This window comes from Trachemys scripta, chromosome 18 (genome assembly GCF_013100865.1).
Source record: "Trachemys scripta elegans isolate TJP31775 chromosome 18, CAS_Tse_1.0, whole genome shotgun sequence".
NCBI lineage: Eukaryota > Metazoa > Chordata > Testudines > Emydidae > Trachemys > Trachemys scripta.
The window spans coordinates 23,328,284-23,349,959 of record NC_048315.1 but is presented as its reverse complement, the minus strand read 5'-3'; the positions used below and the strand labels follow the sequence as shown (position 1 = coordinate 23,349,959).

The 21,676-nt window shown below is 46.1% G+C and overlaps 1 protein-coding gene across 1 annotated transcript in view; it reads right to left on the bottom strand.

Moving 5' to 3' along the window:
- MTMR4 (myotubularin related protein 4) overlaps nt 1–21,676 on the bottom strand; it is a gene marked incomplete in the record, with an annotated part of 110,548 nt that overhangs the window by 63,432 nt on the left and 25,440 nt on the right. Inside the window, 1 exon segment of the mRNA XM_034752345.1 lies at nt 6,494–6,575. Within this exon segment, the coding sequence (XP_034608236.1) occupies nt 6,494–6,499 (6 nt within the window).

Here is a 21,676-nt window from a genome sequence, read left to right as displayed (position 1 = left end):
GTGGCCACTGGCGTCTAGGGAGGCCAGGTCAGATTGGGCCGGGCTACTCCGCTCGACTTGAGTCGGAGGCCGCGAGGCTGATGGTGATTGAGAGCTGCCCAACGTGGGTCTAGTCTCTCCCCCAGCTTTGCTCCAGTGCATTGGCGGATAAGACCTCTTCTTCTCCTTTTTAGAGAGTGTCCCGTGGACGGGGAGCAGTGCCGACTGGTGGAGGACACCGTTGGGTCGCCGCGCACCGATGCCATGGTGCGTGGTGATGGCTCACAGTCATATGTCCCGCTCCTTCTTGGTCCGAGGCTTGAAGGATCGCTGGGATGGGTTTCCCCCAGACAGCGTAAACAGTCCGTATGTGGGTCACTCACGGGCATAGGCCGTTTGCAAGTGTCACACGACTTAAAGCCCGGGGCACGGGGCATGCCCTGACCTGGGCGCACTTAACTAATCTACCTAAACTTTTCTGGGGGGTGATAACTACAGGTACTAACTACGAACTAAATGAAGTCCAAAGAGGGAAGCTACAGCAGAGCTGGAGCAGAGCAGTTCTGAAGCACCTTCACTGGCAGCAAGAAGGAACTGAGGGTGGGGGGAGCGCACAGTGCCCCTTATACCGTGCCATGGAGGCACCACTCCAGGGGTTGCTGGGGCACTTCCCTATGGGTACTGCTAAGGGAAAATCTTCCAGCACCAATGCACGTGGCGAGCACACACACCTACAGTGGAATGCCCATGAGCACTCGAAGAAGAACTGCACGTTTGAACTACTTCTAGCTGGTTTGCATTTAAGCTAATTGAGGGATCTTGTGAAACCCCCTTGTCCTAATACAACTGTTTTCTTGATGCTGATGGTGAGAGCAAATGCCTGACAGGCACTGAAAGGTCGTCCATGAGTTCTTATAGTAGATCTTCATCGTGGGCTATGAGGGCAGCAGCGAATAGAAGTTCCCTGATGAGCACCTTTTTGACTTTGATCTTTGACTTAAGTCAGACAGGTTGAAGAGTTTCCCATCTAATACTGCTCCATCTTGCATGTCCTTAAACGCAGAGTTCAAGAGTACCGAGAAGAAGATTCCAAAAGTGTAGGGGCAAGAACACATCCTTGCTTCACTCTGCTTTTCATCTCAAAGCTGTCCAAAGTGGACCCGTCAAACTGGACAGTTGCTCTCATGTTGTTGTGGAATGAACATATAAGACTCAACAGGGTTGGTGGGCAACCTATCTTTTCTAGTATTGCAAATAGACCTGCTCTGCTGACTGTGTCAAATGCTTTGGGTAGGTCCACAAAGGTGATGTACAATAGTCGGTTTTGCTCTCTGCAGTTTTCTTGGAGTTGAAGCAGAGAAAATCTCATGTCTATAGTTGATCTTCCAGCCCTGAATCACAGGGTAGACATGAACTGTAGCTGTTGCAGTGGCCCTTTTCACCTTTATTTTTATACAAAGTGATGATGTTTGCATTGCGCATCTCTTGTGGTACCTCAGCGTCTTTCCAGCATTTAAGTAGCAGCTGATGAAGATATGGTAATAGGCTGTCTTCCCGCACTTGAGGATTTCCGCTGGGATGCTATCTTTTCCAGGAGCCTTGCTACTTGATAGCAAATCAATGGCCCTGCTTAGTTCTTCTACAGTGGGCTCCATATCTAGCTCTGGCATGACCTGTAGAGATGGTATTTGGTCCAGTGATTCGCTGGTAATGTTTCTTGTGAGTATAACTCTGAATAGTGTTCAACCCAACAAGACAGCTCACTCTTGCATTAATGTAGCATTTTATATTTATGTTTTGTAGTTCATACTTAAGGACAGAGGATAATAGATTAAGACACATGTATAATAAGAAAAATAGGAAAAACAATACTACATATGTCAAGTGCAATTTGCTGGAAATGTAATTTTACATTTCCTGATTTCTTGCAATTGTGGAATCTTCGCACTGCAATTTTTGCAGATTTTTCTAAAAAGATTATTAAAGAAGGAGTAGAAATATCTGGTGTTATTCAGAACTCACTGCCACAGGTTTTGCTAACAAAGTTCATAAGCTCGTAGGTCTACAGTTACTTGGGTTTTACTTCTAACAAGGTCTACCTGTAAAGCTCATCACCTTGCTAGAAAGGCTATTCAGCTTCCGATTAACAAACTCTGCTGGATTCGTCACCAGAGTCAATCAGTGGCAGTGCTCTGGAGCCTTACAGCTTGTGGCGTTTACCAGCACAACTTGTCAACTGCATTAAAGAGCAATTTGCTACTGCATTAAATAGCTATAGGTGCCCACATATCCACAGTTCCATGAACACCTTACATGTGACTGACAACGTTCCCTATGGTGTGGGCACCGAGCCATATGTTCAAATGTTAACCTTGATTTTAAAAAAGCTTTTTGAAATGTCAAAAGTTCAGTCATTTTGTAACTAACTCCTCAAAATAATGGTGTCCAATTTTCTTATGCAGGAAAAGTATCTGATACTTTGAAAATGACTGAGGGGATTTGGTGCAAACCTTCTTAAAATAAACCAAAGCAAAATAAATTAGACTATCAAAAGCCAGATTGAGACCAAACATTTCAGCACAAAAGCTACAGGTCTTGGAAAACATAAGGACCATCTAGCCCAGTATCCTGTCTTCCAACAGTGGCCAATGCCAGATGCTTCAGAGGGAATGAACAGAACAGGGAATCATCAAGTGATCCATCGCCTGTCGTCCATTCCCAGCTTCTGGCAAACAGAGGCTACACACTCTCAGAGAATAGAGATGAATCTCTGATCAGCTTAGCTAATAGTCATTGATGGACTTATCCTCCAGGAACTTATCTAATTCTATTTTGAATCCAGTATTACTTTTGGTCTTCACAACATCCCCAGCAATGAATTCCACAGGTTGACTGTGTGTTGTGTGAAGAAGTGCTTCCTTTTGTTTTAAACCTGCTGCCTATTAGTTTCATTGGGTGACCCCTGGTTCTTATGTGAAGGGGTAGACAACACTTCCTTATTCACTTTCTCTCACGATTTTATAGACCTCTATCATATCCCCATTCAGTGATGTCTTTTCCAAGCTTCAAAGTCCCAGTCTTTTTAATTTCACCTTGTCTGGAAGCTGTTCCATACCCCTAAGCATTCTTGTTGACCTTTTGTGTATCTTTTCCAATATCTTTCTTCAGCAAGGGTGACCAAAACTGCACACAGTATTCAAGGTGTGGGCATATTATGGATTTAGATCTGTGTTTCTCAAACTTTTGTATTGGTGACCTCTTTCACACAGCAAACCTATGAGTGCGACCCCTCCCCCCCCTTATAAATTAAAAACACTTTTTTTGTATTTAACACCGTTATAAACGCTGGAGGCAAAGCAGGATTTGGGGGGTGGAGGCTGACAGCTCGTGACCCCCCATGTAATAACTTTGTGACCCTCAATTTGAGAACCCCTGTTTTATATAGAGGCATTATGATATTTTCTGTCTTATTTATCTCTTTCCTAATGATTCCTAACTTTGTTAGCTTTCTTGACTGCCACTGCACATTGAGTGCCTGTTTTCAGAGTACTATCCACAGTGACTCCAAGATCTCTTTCTTGAGTAGTAACAGCTCATTTAGTAAATATAGTTGTAAATATAGTTGGGATTATGTTTTCCAATGTGCATTACTTTGCATTTATCAACACTGAATTTCATGTGCCATTTTGTTGCCCAGTCACCCTGTTTAATGAAGTCCCTTCGTAATACTTGGCAGTCTGCTTTGGACTTAACTATCTTGAGTAGTTCTGTATCATCTGCAAATTTTGCCATCTCACTATTTACCCCTTTTTCCAGATAATTTATGAATATGTTGAACAGCACTGACAGACCCCTGGGGGACACCACTATTTACCTCTCTCCATTTATTCCTACCCTTTGTTTCCTGTCTGATAACCAGTTACTAATCCATGAGAGGACCTTCCCTCTTAACCCATGACAGCTTACTTTGCTTAAGAGCCTTTGGTGAAGGACCTTGTTGAAGGCTTTCTGAAAGTCTAAAGTACACTTTATCGACTGGATCACCCTTGTCCACATATATGTTGACCCCACCCCAAAGAATTCCAATAGACTGGTGGTGCATGATTTCCCTTTACAAAAGCTATGTTGACTCTTCCCTAACAAATTGTGTTCATCTATATGTCTGACCAGGGCCAGCGGTTGCCTAGGGTGGCAGCATTTTGCCACCCTCGGCAGCAAGGGGTCCTTCCGCTCCGGGTCTTCGGTGAAAATTCGGCTGTGGGTCCTTCACTCGCTCCGGGACCTGCCGTTGAAGTGCCCTGAAGACACGGAGTGGAAGGACCCCCGCTGCCAAATGCTCAGAGGAGGAGCGCTGTGCCTAGGGCGGCAAAAACCCTGGCACCGCTCCTGTGTCTGACAATGCTGTTCTTTACTCTGGTTTCAACCAATTTGCCTGGTACTGAAGTTAGGCTTACTAGCCTGTAATTGCCGGCATCGCCTCTGGAGCCTGTTTTAAAAATTGATGACATATTAGCTATCCTCCAATTATCTGGTACAGAATCTGATTTAAATAATAGGTTACATACCAAACTTCGTTATGATCATGTGAAAACTGGGAGCAACAAAAGAAATCATTTTTCTATTTTAACTACAGCAGAAAATTCGGGTTCCACTGTTAGAATCCCTACCTAGACCAGCGGTTCTCAAACGTTTGTACTGGGACCCCTTTCACAGCAAGCCTCTAAGTGCGACCCCCCTTATCAATGAAAAACACGTTTTAATATATTTAACACCATTATAAATGCTGGAGGCAAAGCGGGGTTTGGGGTGGAAGCTGTCGTAATAACCTCACGACCCCCTGAGGGATCCCAACCCCCAGTTTGAGAACCCCTGATCTAGAGTAATATTTTCAAAAGCAACATTGGAGTCTCATTGAAAGTCAATGGGACTTAGACGCCTTAGTATCGAAGTCACTTTTGAAAACGTTACTCCTACTAAACAGTTCCTTACCTAGAGAAGGGCCAGACTGAACAGCCTTATTCATAGTTTTGAGCAGTTACTCAGACAAGCAATCCCATTGACTTCAGTGGGGCAACTCCTGTGAGTAACGGCTCACCAGCTTGAGCAAGAGATCCGCAACCACACCCTAAACTGCTGGAATTAAAACTACATATTTCTTTTCATGAAGATTTTAACCAGACTAGACTGAACACCAACCGCCACGGTACCCAGAGGACACTTCCTCCAACTCGATGCATTGTTGCTCGATACATTGTTTACGTCCATGAGTCAGTTTGCAACACATGCAATGGTGCAAATTTCCAAGCAAACGAATCAGTGAGGTTTCCAAGAGGTGCTGTACCATATACTCTCCTAAAATCAATCTCACCATCTGCCCTTGAATAATTATTTTTGTCATGGACCAAAAACGGATCCAGTTCACCTGGAATGATATTGTCCTTTAAAATCAATATGCTGTCTCACACACAGAGTATGGCTATCCGCCCATGGCGAGAAACCTCCCAGACCAGGCTGACAGACGTAGGCTAGCAGGGCTCACATTCGCTCTCTGAAAGTAGCTGTACGACAGTGCTTTGTGCTGCAGCTTGGGCTCAGAAGCCACCTCTCTCCCTAGGCTACAAAGCCCAAGTTCCAGCCGAGCCACAACTTCAAAGCACCGACTACACGGCTTGTTTTAGGGCACTCGCGTGAGCCGCGCAATCCCAAGTCTTTCGACCAAGGCTTGGAGGCTCGCTGTTGCAGGCTGTGTAGACATACCCACCGAGCTGTCAGACGCAGACTCCCTACAGACACTTCTGCTCCGATACATGTCCAGCCTCTCTCACAGATGGGGGTGCACACACACACACACCCCTCTCTTTGCACATAAGCTTCCCTACAGTCTGGGTTTAGAGTTTGGATGCTCATTTTTTTTTTTTTTTCTTTTTGAACTGAAAAATCTAATCAACTCCCCTTTTATTTGTTAGGGCTAACATCCTTCTTCTACCTGGAATCATATGGCCAGGGAAGTCCTCCCACCATGATATAATCTCAGATGATGAGGAAACCAACTTTTACCTTTTCTGCAGTCACATCATCACTCCTCAAAGCAACCTAAGCATCCACTCCCAGGTCTGTAATGAGAGCCAAGGGGCCTTTTGCATAATTCTTGGATCCCAGGGCCCTCCAGTGTTGAAAGTGGGAAAATTCTAGTGCCCAGAGGCCTGGGCTAGCACACAACTGCTGCCAGACAACACTATCTTCTCACTTGTGTGCCATTGCTTGATGGCACCTACTTGTTCTGATCCCTTTCTTCTACTTAATTCATTCTCCATTTCCCAGCAGTTTGGTTCCTACTTCAGATGCTATTGCCACAGCTTGGAACATCTCAGATGCAACCACACAGGCTGTGTCTAAGATGCAGGGTAGGTGCATGGACTCTGGAGTTTCCAGTTACTGCAGGGAGAGAGGGTAAAGCTCTGAAGAAAGTAGAGAGAGATGAACAAAAGGCAGAGAGACTAGAGAAAGTACTCACCATCATCACAAGGCTTGGGTCCAGAGCTCTCAATTCAAATCCAGACTGTTTTCTCCCTCTCTCTATCTTCCTCCAGACTCACCTATAGCAAAGAGAAAAGAAAGCAGGCTGTAGGCAGACGGTAATGGTACTGCAGGGTGCACACAATGCACGCACAGAAAAGGATTAGCATATGTAGGTTAACAAGAGCACACAACCTATACACCTGTGACCATTAACCTTGTTATTTGGCTTCATCTTCATCTCCGCAGGGCCACCACTAACAGAAGTGCCCTCTGTCAGGGCAACCAGCCTCTCACTGTGGCACCCATCTCAAGGGCAAATTGCTTCTCCTGGGAACACTGGAAATTACAGTTCTCTCCCCGATACACTGGGCGGAAGAACTCTGTCCATTCCCCAATGGAGAGATGGGCAGGACAGGTCCGGTCCCTACCTACTCCCTTTCTTTTCACTGAGGGCTGCTCCAACTTCTGGGCAGCCAGCAGGAAAGAGCATCGCCTTGGTTAGACAGGTTTATGAGCAGAAAATAATCAAAAGAACACTGAAATGTCCCAGCATGAACATCTTAAACACCCAGGCCATGATTTTCAAGAGCAATAGGTGATTTTGGGTGCCAAACCTGAGACACCATAAAAGGGGTCTGAACTCTGGAAAGTGCCGAGGACCTGCATCTGCACACCAGGCCTCCTGGAGGTGTCTCGTTAGGCAAGCAAAGTCCCCAGTCACTTAAAAGACTTGGCCTCTGTAACTTCATGAACAGTAACAACATTGAGGCCAGTGTCCAGTGACTGAGGCATTATTCCAGACACTTCATCTCTGGCTTTCCAAAACCTTGAATGGAGGGACAGCATTATCCAGATAAATGGAAAGTCACTGGATCTGGAAAGGATGTTTTACTCTTTGAAGATTGGTTCAAGATCAGAAACCTGAACTGAGCAAGCACGAGCTAGTGCTCAAGGGGTATGTCATCTCTGGTTGCCCAAGATGCCCAAAAGGAAGGCTCCAGACTTGACAGAGCCTTTGCAGTGCAAGAGAAGTCATGAGAATAGTCCCAGCATAAAAACAGAGGGTCACGCCTGCCTAGTCAGCCTGGAGACTCAGAGTGAAGAGGTGCGAGCTGCTCCCAGCTGGCAGGTAGAACATGGGAAACAGTCCACCAGGTATCTCATGGAGAAATAAGAGCAAGCCAGAAGGAGGGGGCATCCTAGAGGGAAAATGAAATGGTGATGGGGGGTGGGAGGAGGAAAACAGGACTACTCCAGTAGTCTTCCTGGTCCTCCCTAGGGAATCTGATTTCTTGGCCAGCCCATGAGAACGAGGACTAGCTGGGCAAGGAGATTGGGAGCTGCGGGGGAAGAGAGACAGATCTGATAAGAAGACAGAACATGCAGGGAGAACTAGGAATGGCTGGACAAAGAGACTGGGGAAAGGGGCAGGGCAGGAAAAAAGACTGGGAGCCAGTGAGGAAAGGGAACATGGGCAGGGGGGATGACAGATCAGACAAAGAGCTGGTAGGGAGGAGGGGAGAATCCAAAGGGGAAAAATAGGACGTGATCAAGTAGTTAAAAGGCAGTATCATACAAAGGAGCTCAATTAAAGTCACACAGGCAGCCTTAATTCTAGCATTTCTTAACTTGTGAGCCTTGACTTCACAACTTTAAAACGTTCTTTTAACAGAGTTTTCTCGTGTGTAATATAGAATGAAAACAGCATACGGCATCATTTGAAGTTAGAGGACTTTTAGGAAAAGGTAACCGGAACTGGTGAGACAATGGGACTAACACTCGTGGAGAAGTGACATAGCAGCTGTCACAATTCTAGGGTACCTGACTGACACCTCCTGCTGTCTGACCACCGCTAAACCACTCCACACCAACAGGAGTCCCCTCAATACTACATTAAGCTAAACAGTCTGAGTTTAGGGGTAGGGGAAGGCCCTGGCTCCCACTCTCCAAGTCCTTCTTAGCATAGTCCCGGATGCACCAAGCCTCTCCTGCTGTTGGTATATCATAGCGTGCTGTCCCCTTGTAGGCACGGGGAATCAGTGAGTGGCCTTATGGAGGCTAGTTCTCTGCAGCTGTCCTGGGGTTCCTCTTGGGAGCTGTAGCGCTAGCCTCTATTTGCCAGAAGCTGGGAATGGGCAACGGGATGGATCACTTGATGATTGCCTGTTCTGTTCATTCATTCTAGGGCACCTGGCACTGGCCGCTGTCGGAAGATAGGATAATGGGCTAGATGGACCTGAGGTCTGACCCAGTATGGCCATTCTTACGTTCTTATGTCTGCTCTCCCGCAGGGCTGCCCACCAACTACCGGGAACTTCCTGCTTTTCAACCCTTATTCCACCCTGAGATGACTCACAGGGCTGGAGGGGCAGGGGCATCCCTGCCCACAACAGCTCTAGGTCACCAGAGCAGGTTTATATACCTGTCTCACACCTCCTCCCTCAGGACTGGGGTAGGGGTATCAGAGTAACCCATCATGGGGGGAAAAATGGCACTATGCTAAGCTTTTCCGGCTCAGTGTTTGAGCTGGAACTTATAGGGTGGTAGTGACACATGCCAATGCATTATTCAAGGGTTGGTCTTCTTCAGTGCCTTCAACTAGAGTGCTAAGTGGTCAGTAGTTAACTAAAAGGCATTTCCCAATGGGTAGTAATGTAAAGAATCCACGGCCTGTCTCACAATCAAGATGAGCTGGTACAATTGGACTTTCCACCCAGTCTGGATGCCTTGATTGACCTTGCATAAAGACTGACAAATGCCTGATGGAATGCTGCCAAGAAAGAAGGTCAGTTTCCCGACTCCACCCAGTCCTGCCATCTCTGGCCCACCAACCCTCAGTGTCTTCCCCACAGCCTGACCCCCTGCAGCTTGACCTCTCTGATGCAGAGAGAAAGTTGCATTGGGGGTATGCCTATTACTGTGGAAGACCAGGACATTCCATGTTGGGCTGCCCTGCTAAGGTCCAATCTACACTGTCATCAGGGAATGGCAAACACCAGCCCCCAAGAGGGGGGGTCCGGGCTGGGGTGGTGCTCTCCACCTCTTCTCAGTACCCAGTATCAGTGTCTGTCTGCTGGCAAGAACCGAGCAGGTCCCGACATTTCCATCTCCCTCTGCAAGTCCCACAGCCCTCCATCTCAGAGGTCTATCTGGACATACTGGTGGATTCAGGTACCTCAGACAATTTCATGAATCAGGACTTTGCACAAGTACATCAGATCCCCACCCAACACAAGGACTCTCTGGTCTTGGTGGAGTCTATTGACAGCTTGCGCCTTTCATCAAGCCTGGTTACCCACAGATCGCGCCAATGCTTAATTTGTAATGCAAGAGTTGCTAGGGCTCAAGAAGTTGTTTTACATTCATAACTGATGCAGCGAGCCCAGAGTGGTAGGCAAATTAAGCACTGGATTGCAGGGTCACCAAGAGACTCTCCAGTATGGATTTACCTGAGCACCACACTTTCCAGTAGCTCTCAGCATGTTCTGGACTCACTACCTCTGCATTTGTTGGTGGGCAGGCACAATACATTTCGGCTTCCCACATTGCTGACAATTCTGTCTCCTGAAAATCAACTGTAGAGACCTTAGACTGGGAACCCCTTATAGTTCAGCTTACCTCATACTAGAGATTCTGAGTCGTTTAATCCCCAAGGAGTCTCGTTACACTCTGCGACCCCATCCACTGCCTCTACGTTACTGATTAAATACAAGAATTTTGCTGTGTTCAACAAAAAGAACACAAACATTTTGCCACCCCTTCACAGCTACAACTGTCCCATCAAGCTCTAGCCAGAGCAGAAGTCCCTTTCGGCTGCATCTACTCCCTTTCGGAGCCAGAATGTCAGGCTCTCCATGACAACCTCCAGGAAAATCTACAAAAGGAGTTTATCCATCCTTCCATGCCTCCGGCTGGGTACCAATTTTCTTGGTAAAAAAACAACCACCACGGATCGTTAGGGCCTTGTGTTGACTATTGGGTGTGAAACAGAATCACAATTCAAATTGATACTCTTTCCTCCTCAATGAGCTTTTTGAAAGGCTCCACTCCACAAAGGTTTTTACTAAACTGGACCTTTGTGGGGCCTACAATTTGGTCTGGATTAGAGAGGGAGATTAGTGGCAGACTGCCTTCCGTACACAGTATGGATACCGAGTACCTGGTCGTGCTGTTCGGTCTGTGCAATGCCCCAGCAACGTTCCAGCACTTCATAAACTACATCTTCAGGGATGTTAGATCACTACATAGTCATTTATCTGAACAACATCCTCATCTTTTCTGACAATCAGGCGTCTCATGATCCGCATTTACACAGCACCCTAAAACGACTTTGCGAACTCCATCTACATGAGAAGTCCAAAAAGAATACAATAGAATTCCTTAGTTACATTATCTTCCCTACGGGACTAACAGTGCACCAACGCAAGGTGGCGGCCATCTCCGACTGGGCCACACCAACAGACAGCCATGGGGTCCAATGGTTCCTAGCTTCATTAATTTCTACAGTCAAGTCATTGAGGGATTTTCCAGACTAGTTGCTTCTGACTGCACTTCTGTGAAAAAGAGTTCAGTTCACCTGGTCCTTGGAAGCCCAAATGTCCTTCAATCAGCTAAAAGAGAAGTTCACCACAGCACCCTTCTTTGTTCACCCTGAAAAACCATTAATGGTGGAGGCCAACACATCCCATTTCAGCCTGTGGGCAGTACTGTGCCAGCTGGCTGGTCCTGCTGGTCAACGTCACCCATGTGTCTGTTACTCTTGCAAGCTAGCCCCACAGAGAAGAAATATGATATATGGGATAAGGAATTCTTAGCTATCAAGGCAGCATTTGAGGAATGGTGTCACCTACTGGAGGGGACCAAGTTCCCTGATCAAGTGTTCACAGATCACGAGAACCTGGAATATCTTTGAATGGCCAAACACCTCAATGAACCAAAGGTCTGCTGGTCCCCTTTCTTTGCCCAGTTTGACTTCATAGTCACTTATCGCCCAGGAAGAAATGGGAAAGCTGACACACTGTCCCATAAGGCAGAGTACCTGGAACCAGGTAAGAACACTCCCTCTATGATTTTAAAGGCATCCAACTTCATAAATGGCACAGTAGACAACAGCCTAATTGTGTCAATTTGTGCCTTGTTACCTACTTCCCTGCTCAGATCCACCAGACTCTGGAGAACACTAATGTCTCTCCAGCCTTCAGGTTCCAAGGTGGGGTCCTCTACCATAAGGATCATATTTACATCCTGAATGGGCAACCTATTGATTTGGTCACAAAAAGGTCCAAGAATTTCCATATTTTAGGTTGATAGTCAAGCAGCACCAACCACAGGGGTCATCTTTCCAGGGACTTGCAGGTACCTATTCACCTTGTTAATGGGAGATGGCGTGGAGGGGGTCTTACATGGTGCTATGTAGGGGGCTAGCTTCTGGCTCATCTTGATTTCCAGTTATAGGTCATTTTATGGCTAAGGGCCCTCCAGAGGCACCTGCTGCAAGGCCCCACATGTTTTACCTGGGAGACTTCTAAAATTCAGCATCCCTTCCCTGTTGATTACAGCTGCTGCAAGGTGTAGAGAGAGAAAGCCTGTTCATTGCCATCCCATTAAAGGCCTCAAAGACAAGCACACTGATTGGGTTCAAGTCCTGAAGTAGATAGGGAGCACTCAGCATTGGGGTATGTGCTTAGATCAGCCTGTCCCTCTTACATGGGCTGCTGCATTCTGAACTAGCTTCCAGACCCAATTCTCAGTTACACCGAGGCCCATTACACGGCACTAGCTGTACAAAGGGACCTTATACTCACTCGAAGTCTCCTTTGCACAGCCAGAGTAGCATAAAGGGGTTTAATTGAGAACTGGGTCCTCTAGGTGGCCAGTTGACCAGGGTGCAGCAGTCCTGCCTAGAGGTTATAAAGGGGCATGTGACTATCCAAGAGGAAAGGGCAGTTTCCTTCGTGCTTACCCAGACTGCAAAGGTGGCATCTCTGCCTGCTGCTGCAGTGAGCTCAAGTAATGTATAACTACTTTGTAGTTAACCTGCCTGCCTGCAAGCCGACCATCACCACACAATCTGCACCAGAGATCCTACTGTGATTATCAAGAGGAGATTCAATGGGAACCTGGAATACCCGCCAGAAACCCCACACAGCAGGTCAGATGGTATGTACCAGGTATGGGTACATGCTGTGTTATATTTAGGCTTGGAAGGATTCGATTTTTATCAGTTAATGTTGATAAATATCGATTTCACTGTACACACCCAAACCATCAATAACAGAAATTTACAGACAGGCAAAAATGCTGATTGAGAAATTATTGGACTGATTTAAGGCTATTTACTTTGCACATTTTGACATGTGAGGTTGACAATTTGTGTTTTAGCTGCTATAAGGCTTCAGCTTTCTGAATCTCAACATCTATCATTAAATAATTATTGTCTGACCCCCCCATTGTGAATAACTACTGTCTAATACCCCCTGTAATTTCCCACAATTGTAAAAATGTACATTGCTAAAAAAATAAAAAAAAATGCTTAAAACCCATGATTTTGTGCAACTGTTAAAATTTACAATCAATAAACACTGATATCAAAAAAATTATAAAAAATAGAAATCAAATTCAGCCAACCCTAATTATAGTTACAAGGGACTGTATTGCCTACAAGGGAGCATGCCTAACTGATGGGTCTCAAAATGTAATTATCAACAGGGAACCACGTAGGGAGGTGGTAGAATCTCCTTCCTTCGAGGTTTTTAAGGCCCGGCTTGACAGAGCCCTGGCTGGGATGATTTAGTTGGGGTTGGTCCTGCTTTGAGCAGGGGGTTGGACTAGATACCTCCTGAGGAACCTTCCAACCCTGAGATTCTATGATTGTCTTAGCCTCACACTATTTAATATTTTTTATCAATGACCTGAAAGAAAACAAAAGTCATCATCACTGATAAAGTTTGCAGATAACACAAAGATTGGGGGAGTTGTAAATAATGAACAGGACAGGTTGCTGACAAAAAGCAATCTGAATTGCTTACAGCAGTGGTCTCCAAACTTTTTTGATCGCGCACCCCTATTAGTAAAAAATTTTTGAACACACACCCCCTGCCGTGCCGGCTCTACCATTTTTGCCAAAGCAAAAAAAAAAAAGCCGCTTGGACTCCTGCCCAAACTGCTGAAGCAAAAAAAAGCCACTCAGACGAAGAAAAAAAAAAGTGCTCCTCCTGCTGCGCACCCCATGGGGTGCGTGCACCCCACTTTGGAGACCACTGGCTTACAGGATGGGGGACTCTATCCAGGGAAGCAGGAACTCAAATTTAGGGGTCGTGGTGAATAATCACCTGAACACGAGATCCCGGTGTCACGCTGTGGCCAAAAGGGTTAATAAAAGGAGAATCTCAACTAGGAGTAGAGAGGTTATTTTACCTTTGTATTGGACAGTGGTGCGTTGCTGCTGGAACAGTGTGTCCAGTTCTGGAGTCCATATTCAAGGATATCGATAAATTGGAGAGGGTTCAGAGGAGAATCACAAGAACGATGAAAGGATTGGAAAACCTGCCTTATAGCAATAGACTCAAGGAGCTCAGTCTACTTAGCTTAAGAAAGAGAAGGTTATGGGGTGACTTGATCAGTCTATAAATACCTACATGGGGAACAAATATTTGATACTGGGCTCTTCAGTCTAGCAGAGACAGGTCTAACACACTCCAACGGCTGGAAATTGGAGCTAGACAAATTCAGACTGGAGAGAAGATGTAAATTTTTAACAGTGAGGAGAATTAACCATTGGAACTACACTGGAACCTGGTGGATTCTCCATCACTGGCAATTTTTAAATCAAGATTGGATTTTTTTTTTTTATTTCTTAAAGAAATGTTCTAGCCCAAAAGAAACTGTTAGGGACGTTCTCTGGCCTGTGTCATGCCGGGGGGTCAGACCAGATGATTACAATGGTTCTTTTTGGCCTTGGAATTTATAAATCTATTAATCTAATTTCCAGGGTAAGCCAGACACGTGACTGTTGCACACCAGGTGGCATCAAGGATGGACTCCTTGTCCAGCTTTGCTTGTTTAGACTCTCAGAAGATTAGGGTTGGAAGAGACCTCAGGAGGTCTTTTTGACTAACTCCTGCTGTTCTAGTCATTATAAACTGGCTTGGGAATACAGTCTGCTGTTTCTTGCATGCTCTGCAACAGTGCCAAGCTTGCTGTCAGTGCAGGACGAATTACAGCACAGTCGTGGCTTGGCAGTAACAGTAACAATCACAAGCAAGTCAGAGAGCTACGGTTCTCGCACAGACTTGAAGGAGACTCCTGCTCACTTCAACAGAGCAAGAAGGAAGCTCCAGGCACAGGCCACTCACGCAGTCAGATAGTGTAGTACACACTGCCATATGCCGCTATAGATTCTGAATGTGCAATACAACCCCTTGGGGCCATCGTGGTCTGCTCTCGCATCACCACCAGGCCCTCAACTAGGGAATTACCCCATTTAACTCACCATCCGATCAGCAGCCGTGGAAACGCCAGAGGAGAACAGGAGTTCAAAACAGAGCGCACATTTAGTGTTACCAGCTTTGCAGGATTCTGACCCTTCTGGTTAAGATTTGAATTGAGCTGGAACAGTCAAGAGCAGGGGTGGCAAACTTTTTGGCCCAAGGGCCACATCTGGGTGGGGAAATTGTATGCAGGGCCATGAATATAGGGCTGGGGCAGGGGGTTGGGATACGGGAGGGGTGCGGCAGGGGGCTCAGGGCAGGGGATTGGGGGTGTGGGCTCTGGCTTACCTCGAGCAGCTCCGGGGTGGCAGCGGTGCACAGCGGAGCTGAGGCAGGCAGGCTCCTGGGGGTGGGGTGGGGCGGGGCAGGCGGCTCCGACATGCGCTGCCCTCGCCTGTGGGTACCAACCCCGAAGCTCCCATTGGCCGTGGTTCCCCGTTCCCGGCCAATGGGAGCTGCAAAGGGCGATGCCTGCAGGAGAGAGCAGCATACAGAGCCCTCTGCGCCCACCCCAAGGGGACTCAGGGACGTGATGCCAGCCGCTTTTGGGAGCAGCGCGGGGCCAGGGCAGCAGGGAGCCTGCCTTAGCCCCACTGCGCCACAGGGCTGGCAATCCCGCTGACCAGATTGAAAGCCCTGACGGGCTGGATCCAGTCCGCAGTTTGCCCTCCCCTGGTCCAGAGCCACAGAAACCAAGGAAACCGGGAAAGGGCCCTCACATCAGGCTCACCCAACAGCCAAAACTTTCATCCTCTGGTGAAAAGAGGCCTAGCCATTCAGACTGCCAGCTCCCTGAGTGAGGAACTGCATAGATCTGGTACAGCACTAAGCCATCATCATCATCATCTGCACCTCAACAGGAAGACCTGAAAGTACCCAAGACATTAAAAAGCGGTATCTTGGATTTAGGTCTACTTGGTTTCTGGAGGAAGAACAATACCCCTTGCAAAGAACTTGCTTTCTCAGCCAGACACTCCTGATACTGGATGTCTAGACAATCCCAGGTCTCCAGAGAGAGCTCTACCCATGAAATGTTTCTAACCATGCACTGACAGGCACCGATATCCATTTTTCAGACTTACAGAAACTAAGAGGCGGATCCTCTTGGCACTGTAATGATTTACTTACTCAATAGCCTTGGGTGTAAACACTCATGATTTATTATGAGTCTTGCCATATTTGGTGTTTTAATACAAACCCTGGCTCTTGATTTCCCGTGATGATGTTTCATTAAGTAGCATTGGTCCTTGTGGTTGCAGTAAAAAAAAAAAGCCTAAAAATGTGACCCGTGTGCACCCTAAAGGTTCAGAAACCAGAAGGTAAAGAAAAAAAAAAAAAAAAACTACAAAAAAAAGAGTTTGTAAAATGTTATGATTTTTAGGGCCTGACTCATGAATTTTGGCTGGCAATACTGTGTAAAGCAGCCATACTGGATTCTTGGAAAAAATGTCTGTAAAACAAAAACAGTGGTGCAGTATCAGACCAGATTTTATGAGATTCTGTTAAGGCAATGTTGCATGGAAAGTTAATCCAACTTGTCTGAAAGAAAACACACAAACACAAAAACTGGAAAGAAAAATAACGTGTCTACAATTGGTTCTGTGCTATAGCATTCCTAAAACATTATAACCTCAGAGAGGCACAGACTGAAAGCTGTTTGGGGTAGGGACCAGCTTATTGTTGTGTTTGTTGCAGGGGCGCTGGAACAATTTGTGTAGTGGGAGTGCTGAGAGCCACTGAACCAAACCCTGTATATGATGGAAATCACTTCAAGGCAGGGGGTGCAGTGGTCCCCCCAGCAGCCCTAGTTTCAGCACGTCTGGTTTCTAGAGTGCCTGGCACAACAGGGCCCTAGTCAATGACTGGAGCTCTGGTGCTACCACAATTACAAAGGAATCTGAAATGAACAAACAAATTTGCTCAAAAATTTCTAAGAGCAATTTTTCTTTGCAGCAACAAAGTGAACACATTGTTAGTTAATTGTGTACACATGCTCAAAATGTACTATTCATGCACAGCAGAAAGTACCCCAAAGAACCCCAGAAGACTGTTTACATATGATGGGTGGATGTGGATGTATTTTATCTATACAGATAGTTTTTTAAAAGGAGGTTTTAACTCCTTAACTTTGTGTTAGTCTGACATGCCAAGTCCTGAAAAATATAATGGCTTTCGTGGCCAAAAGTTAATATACCCAGATGTACTGATGAGGAAAGAGAGGTTCTGGAGTCACCTACTCCATTCTCTGAAATGCTGACACTGAAATCAAACAACCACCATTAATCCAGAGATTAAGTCACAAATTTTTATAAAATCTTTGTGCCCTGGCTTCCCTTATTATTATGGCGGTTCTAAGGAGGAGACTACATTGCTCCGTGACACTACAGCGGGTACAGTCACACCACCGTTAGCCAAGTTGACACAGCTGACAGGTCCGATGGCCACACCTGGCAGGCATATGGAAACTGGTTTTGGGATCAACCGCTCTGGATAGGAACAGGCACAATGTGATAAATGACTGTTCTCTTGCTCTGTGACTTCACAAAAGACACACTTTTCAGGGCATCACACTTTTGCCATTGCTGTCCATGCCAGTCACTGACCCAGACTTGTAATGGACAACAGCCACATTAGAGTCTGAGAATTTATCCTAGTGTTCTTGTCTAACCCTAACCAATTCTTGAAGAAAGCTCTGGGTACAAGGGGAACCTGTCAAGGCTCTCAGGTAACCCTCATTTCTGTATCTGAACCCTCCGAGCCAGTTTTGACTACCATCTGTTTGGAACGACTTCCACTGCTGTCTCCGCACACAGGTTTGATTTCATTAATAAACTCACTACTAATTTTATCTGAGCAAAGAAGGGGACTCAGATGAGCTTAAATTTGTTGCCTAAATGTTTTGAACGTTGCGGATTTTCTTTGCCAGATCTAAAAGTGTACTATCACGCTGCCCCTTAAAACCAGGATCCTGCTAAGGCAATGTTACATCAAAGGTCAATACAAATTGTCTCTGAAAGAACACACTCTCAGTCAGAAAAAGTAAGAAGAAAAAATAAGGTCTCTACAAGTGAATCATGTGCCCTATAGTGATCCCAAAACATGACTAGATTTGGCTAACCTAAGAAGGGCACAGGTTGTAAGCTAAAGACAGCAGGGACCATCTTTTTGTTCTGTGTTTTTACAGTGCCTTAGAAATCAGCCTGTTGAGTAGAAACAGAATGAATTTGGTAGGTGCAGACCAGCAAGCTTAAGTCTGTATCAAGTGCCTGCTCCCTATCCACACCAGTGGTGCGACATGGGTTTCATCGGGATGGATGTGTGCCACAGTTAATGCTATAGGTAATCCATCCTCTTCATATTCATCTGGTCTAATTTACATGTTGTCCTTTTTAACTTGGGTGATGGGAACAGAAGTGGAGTTTAATTATTATTATTTTTTTTAATATGCTTGGCTGTTTTTGTAATAAAGATAAAATCCACGTCTCTCCTAGAGCTAACACACCAATGGAACATGCCAGATCTTCCTTTGTTGTCAGATGAGGAGTTTGAAAGAGTTCTTTCTTTCGGAGCAAACCCTCTTTAAGAAACGAACCTCAGAATAGTGCAATTTCTCCATCATCTTTGTCTGATAAAGAAAACTTTATTATATGGGAAAAGGAACTGTCACACCTTCTCCAGTCAGATGCACTGATCTCCAATGCTGAAATCCCAGCGCTCCTGAAGTTAATGGACGTTTTATCGACTTCAACAGGACAAGGATTTCTCCTTAAGTCTTTTATACAGACTGTTTCATTTTAACACATTCATTAAGGCTTAACATAAGACAATGACACCAGGTACTAGTACTAGTGAAAATAAGTAAGATGCAAGTTACATCTCTGACAGATATTAGAGTCCCTTCATTCACTAGGACACCCTGCTTCACAAACTCTGTTACCTCAGCACTGACCACTTGTTCTGTGTTACACTGGGGGGAAAGATCACTTTGGTGTCTTGTGTGTTGGGGTATTTGAACTCTGAGGAATGTAACAGATAATTAGATGCTAATTCAGTTTTTGGGCCAGCTGCTCAATCGGTTATTTGTAGGAGAGGGTAAAATCTCCACTCTCTCTTGTTGTCCGAATGGGTTCAACAGGCCTGGAACCTCACCTCACTGTGCAAGACTGGGCAGGCACACTCTGGTAAGGGATACAAACTCACAGCATGCACGGTGCTTCTGCAGATTCCTTTAGCAAAAAGGTGAAGATAGTGAAATGTAATCCTCTACTCTCCCTTCTGCTTATTTTATTTCCATTTTTCTTCACTTCCTCTTGTCTCTCTCGTTACGTCTCTTCCTCTTCTCTAAATTCTGTGTTAGATTTAACAAATATGAAATTCTGATCTAATTTAACATAGACAAAAATCTTCTCCTGTATTTCACGTCTGACTTAGCAATGCAGGCCAGAATCCTGTGCAGTGTATTTGTAATGGGACTAACTCTGGGATCTATGGATTGGATCATTTTATAGCATTAAAAATATATTTTAAAAACTAACCACCCTCCGGCTAGCTCCTACCATTCACCCTCCTCGCCCAGGAAACAGCCATGCACAGGATCACGCTCCAGTGCTTTGCTCCTTCTGTATTCAGGGGCTCTTGAGATTACAGGCTAGAGCAGTGGTTTTCACACGGGGACACACAAGCTCGTCAGGGGTACGCGAGAAAAATCCTGTAATAGCAGACAACACATTTTATTTAGTAAGACTTGGCAATCTAACCATAGGTATATTATGACCCCATTTCAGATGGGGGTACACAGTAGACTACATTATTTGCAAAGAGGTACGTAGCCTAAAAAGTTTGAAAACATTGGGCTAGAGCAAGAAGAAGGTCGTGTTGGGTAGCATTTCGGGGGCAGGAAGGTGGGGAGGAAGCGTCCAACCCTTAAGCAGGGAGCAAAGTTGGCATCCATTTAACTTATACCTTCTATTTTTAAAGGAAGATGAGGAACTGGAGAAAGAGGATGAAGGGGAGGGAGGGGGAAAACAGGGAACTGAGAGGGTGAGAAAATTGCTCACCCTCTCAGTTCCCTGTTTTTTGTTTTACTGGTGCCAACAGTCAGCCTAGAGGAGAGGGAAAGAGTGATGGAAGAAGCAGCCCAAGGATACCAGCAAGGCAACCAGACCCCTAATGGCAAAGGGTAGGGGACAGAGGTCATTTGCATGCTGGCACGTCTGTCTTTGGAAGCTAGTGCCTCTGGGTCCCTGTGCTTGGGTTGTGCTGCATTCTGGATAACATGGTGCTCCCCTCAGCAGCCGCTGCCAATTTCCCTTCACATTCCTCAAGTCACCCTTGTAACATGCACAGTCCCCTGTTGGTTGGGAGCCTCTGTCTCTCTGGGCAGTGAGACTGCCCGCTATTGTCAATGGGACAACAATAATTCTCCCAAGGGACGACTGGAACAAGTACCAACTCTTCAGACAAAGGAGCAGCTGTAAATTCAACTCAGTGCACAACCCCTCAGCATTTATTCACTCATCCCCAATGACTGCAGGAAATCTGAGTGCCTGCTCCCATTCCAAACACCAGATCCCTGCACTCACAAACACACCCTGCACTCTCTCCCTTCAGCCACACAATCAGCACTCCGCACTCCCATAACATTCAACCCTACAACCTGCTGACCAGCCTTCCTCTCTCTCTCACAGCAGAGAGTCAGCAACACCACTCCTTCTCAGGAGCTCACCCGACATCCAGCTGGTCACAAGGTTACCCGCATCGTCTATTGAGATTTATGGAATACATCAACCAATCCAGCTCGAATTCCCACCTGCATTCCCCCAGTGTACATCATCTGCCTCCGCGCACTCTCACCCCAATGCTGGACATTGCAAACACCAGTTCAAACTAGTCATCAATGCCCAGGTGCTCACCAAGAATGAAGGTGCCACAAATGGCTGGTCCGACTTCACCTGTAGGATTGGAGCTTGCTGGAGTGAAGCTGTCAGAGTGAGCAACTGCTGCTTCAGGAACTCTGCTTCCACCTTGCCCTAAGGAACCGCCAGGGCTCACACTGGATAGAGGCTCTGTTGGGACGTGCAGTTTGGGCACTGCCAGGGCACAGGGAAACGCTGGGGCTTTCCACTAGACCCAATCCACAATTTCAGCCCCCAACTCCTACGATTCTCCTATCAGAGCAAAGCGGTCAGAACGGCTATATTACCACTTCCCTTGTCAGAGGGATCCCATCCAGAAGAAAAGCACCTCCAATGGCCTGAGGGAAAGTTTCTCTCTGGCTAGGCTCTTAAATGACACCCATTGCAGCAATGGTGCATAACACAAGGTGTAAAACCCCCAGAAAACAGGAACTTCACAGCTTAACAGACACTTCTGCTTTCAGGGCCAAGGGACTTTCCCTTCCCATGGGTGGCAACGAGCTGTTTTAGGGCTTGTCTACACTCCCACGTTGCAGGTCCACCTGAGTTATTTTGCATTACAGTGCCTGGCCTCCACACAATGTTTTTGTTGGGAACCATCTGGTGTTTTAACCCCATTTTGGAAGTAGGTTCACTGAGCTGTGAGATGAGGTTACCCGCAGCAGAGTAGATGTAGATACATCCCCATCCTGAACCCACTAACGCACATTTGCCAAGTCCTCCTACTGCTATCCCTTGCTGCTTAGCTGGCTACTAGAGTTGTCCTGGCTGTTT